The following is a 1,044-nucleotide window of genomic DNA, read 5'->3' on the forward strand; positions in this document are numbered from 1 at the left end:
GGGGTGGGGGGGTGGGGGGGAGGGGGGTGGGGGGGTGGGGGGGTGGGGGGAGGGGAGGACCTCACCTGTGGGAGCGAGAGCACGTAACGCCGTACTTTTTTGTAAGTTGCCGTGTCGAAACCAACAGATGATTGTGTATATCGGACTATAAGGTATAATGTCAACAAGCTGCTGCGGGGTAAATATATTATTCTGATGCCATCACCCGACTGAACTGTTTTAGCTCAAACTCGAATTTGATCGAACTTTACTTCTGCCATTTATTGTACCAGGATTAGGACTATATTTTCAGGTATTATCCTACAAACAGAAATGATGACTTAGGGTTTCTCCCACTCTCCACTGACCGGAATAAACTGCATATTATCGCATACCAATACCTATTTGTCTCAGCAGCGCGTCTTTGTGAGCGTGCGTATGCGTATATGTGTGTGTGTGCCTTTGTGCTTTGTGTGTATGTGTGTATGTATGTCCATCCGTCCGTATGTCTGTATGTCAATCATGTTGCCAGCCCCCCAGGCTCCTCTCCCATTCGCGTCCACTCGGACTTGGAGTCTGTCGCGATGTCTGTCATGCCCCCCCCCTGCCGCTGTCCGGCGTTACGGCCCACGGGGAAGGGGAACCTTGTCCAACCCTCCGATGGGGGGGCGTATCCACCATCCACCTGTCTGCTGCTACTGCTGCTGTTTCCTACCGCTACTGCTGCTGCTACTTCTACTGCTTCGATTGCTATTGCTGCTGCCACCCACCCTCAGCCCGGCCCGTTACCCCCGTTACCCCCCCTCCCCACCAGTGATTTGTTTTTTTCATTTAGGGGGGGTCTCAATTTATTCCGTCCAATTGCCCCGGCCCCCCGACCGCAGGGACGAGCTCGCCAAGGTGCTTTCCGCCGTACCCCTCCCCTCCCCCTCCCCCGGCCCCTCCCCCGGCCCCCTGGAGGGCCCTATGCGGGACCGGGACCGGGAGGTGAGTGTGGGCCAGTGGCTGTCCGAGGCGGATGTGGATGCGGATGGCCGCGTGGACTACCGGGAGTTCTGTACCATG

General features: G+C 56.6%; 1 protein-coding gene across 1 annotated transcript in view; it reads left to right on the forward strand.

The window, feature by feature from the left end:
- Positions 1-1,044, forward strand: part of VOLCADRAFT_119030 (uncharacterized protein) — a gene marked incomplete at both ends in the record, with an annotated part of 8,144 nt that extends 7,100 nt beyond the window's left edge. The window contains one exon of the mRNA XM_002955257.1: positions 940-1,044. Coding sequence (XP_002955303.1) covers positions 940-1,044 — 105 coding nt within the window. The remainder of the gene's footprint in view (positions 1-939) is intronic.

Source organism: Volvox carteri (assembly GCF_000143455.1).
Source record: "Volvox carteri f. nagariensis unplaced genomic scaffold VOLCAscaffold_50, whole genome shotgun sequence".
Taxonomy (NCBI): domain Eukaryota; kingdom Viridiplantae; phylum Chlorophyta; class Chlorophyceae; order Chlamydomonadales; family Volvocaceae; genus Volvox; species Volvox carteri.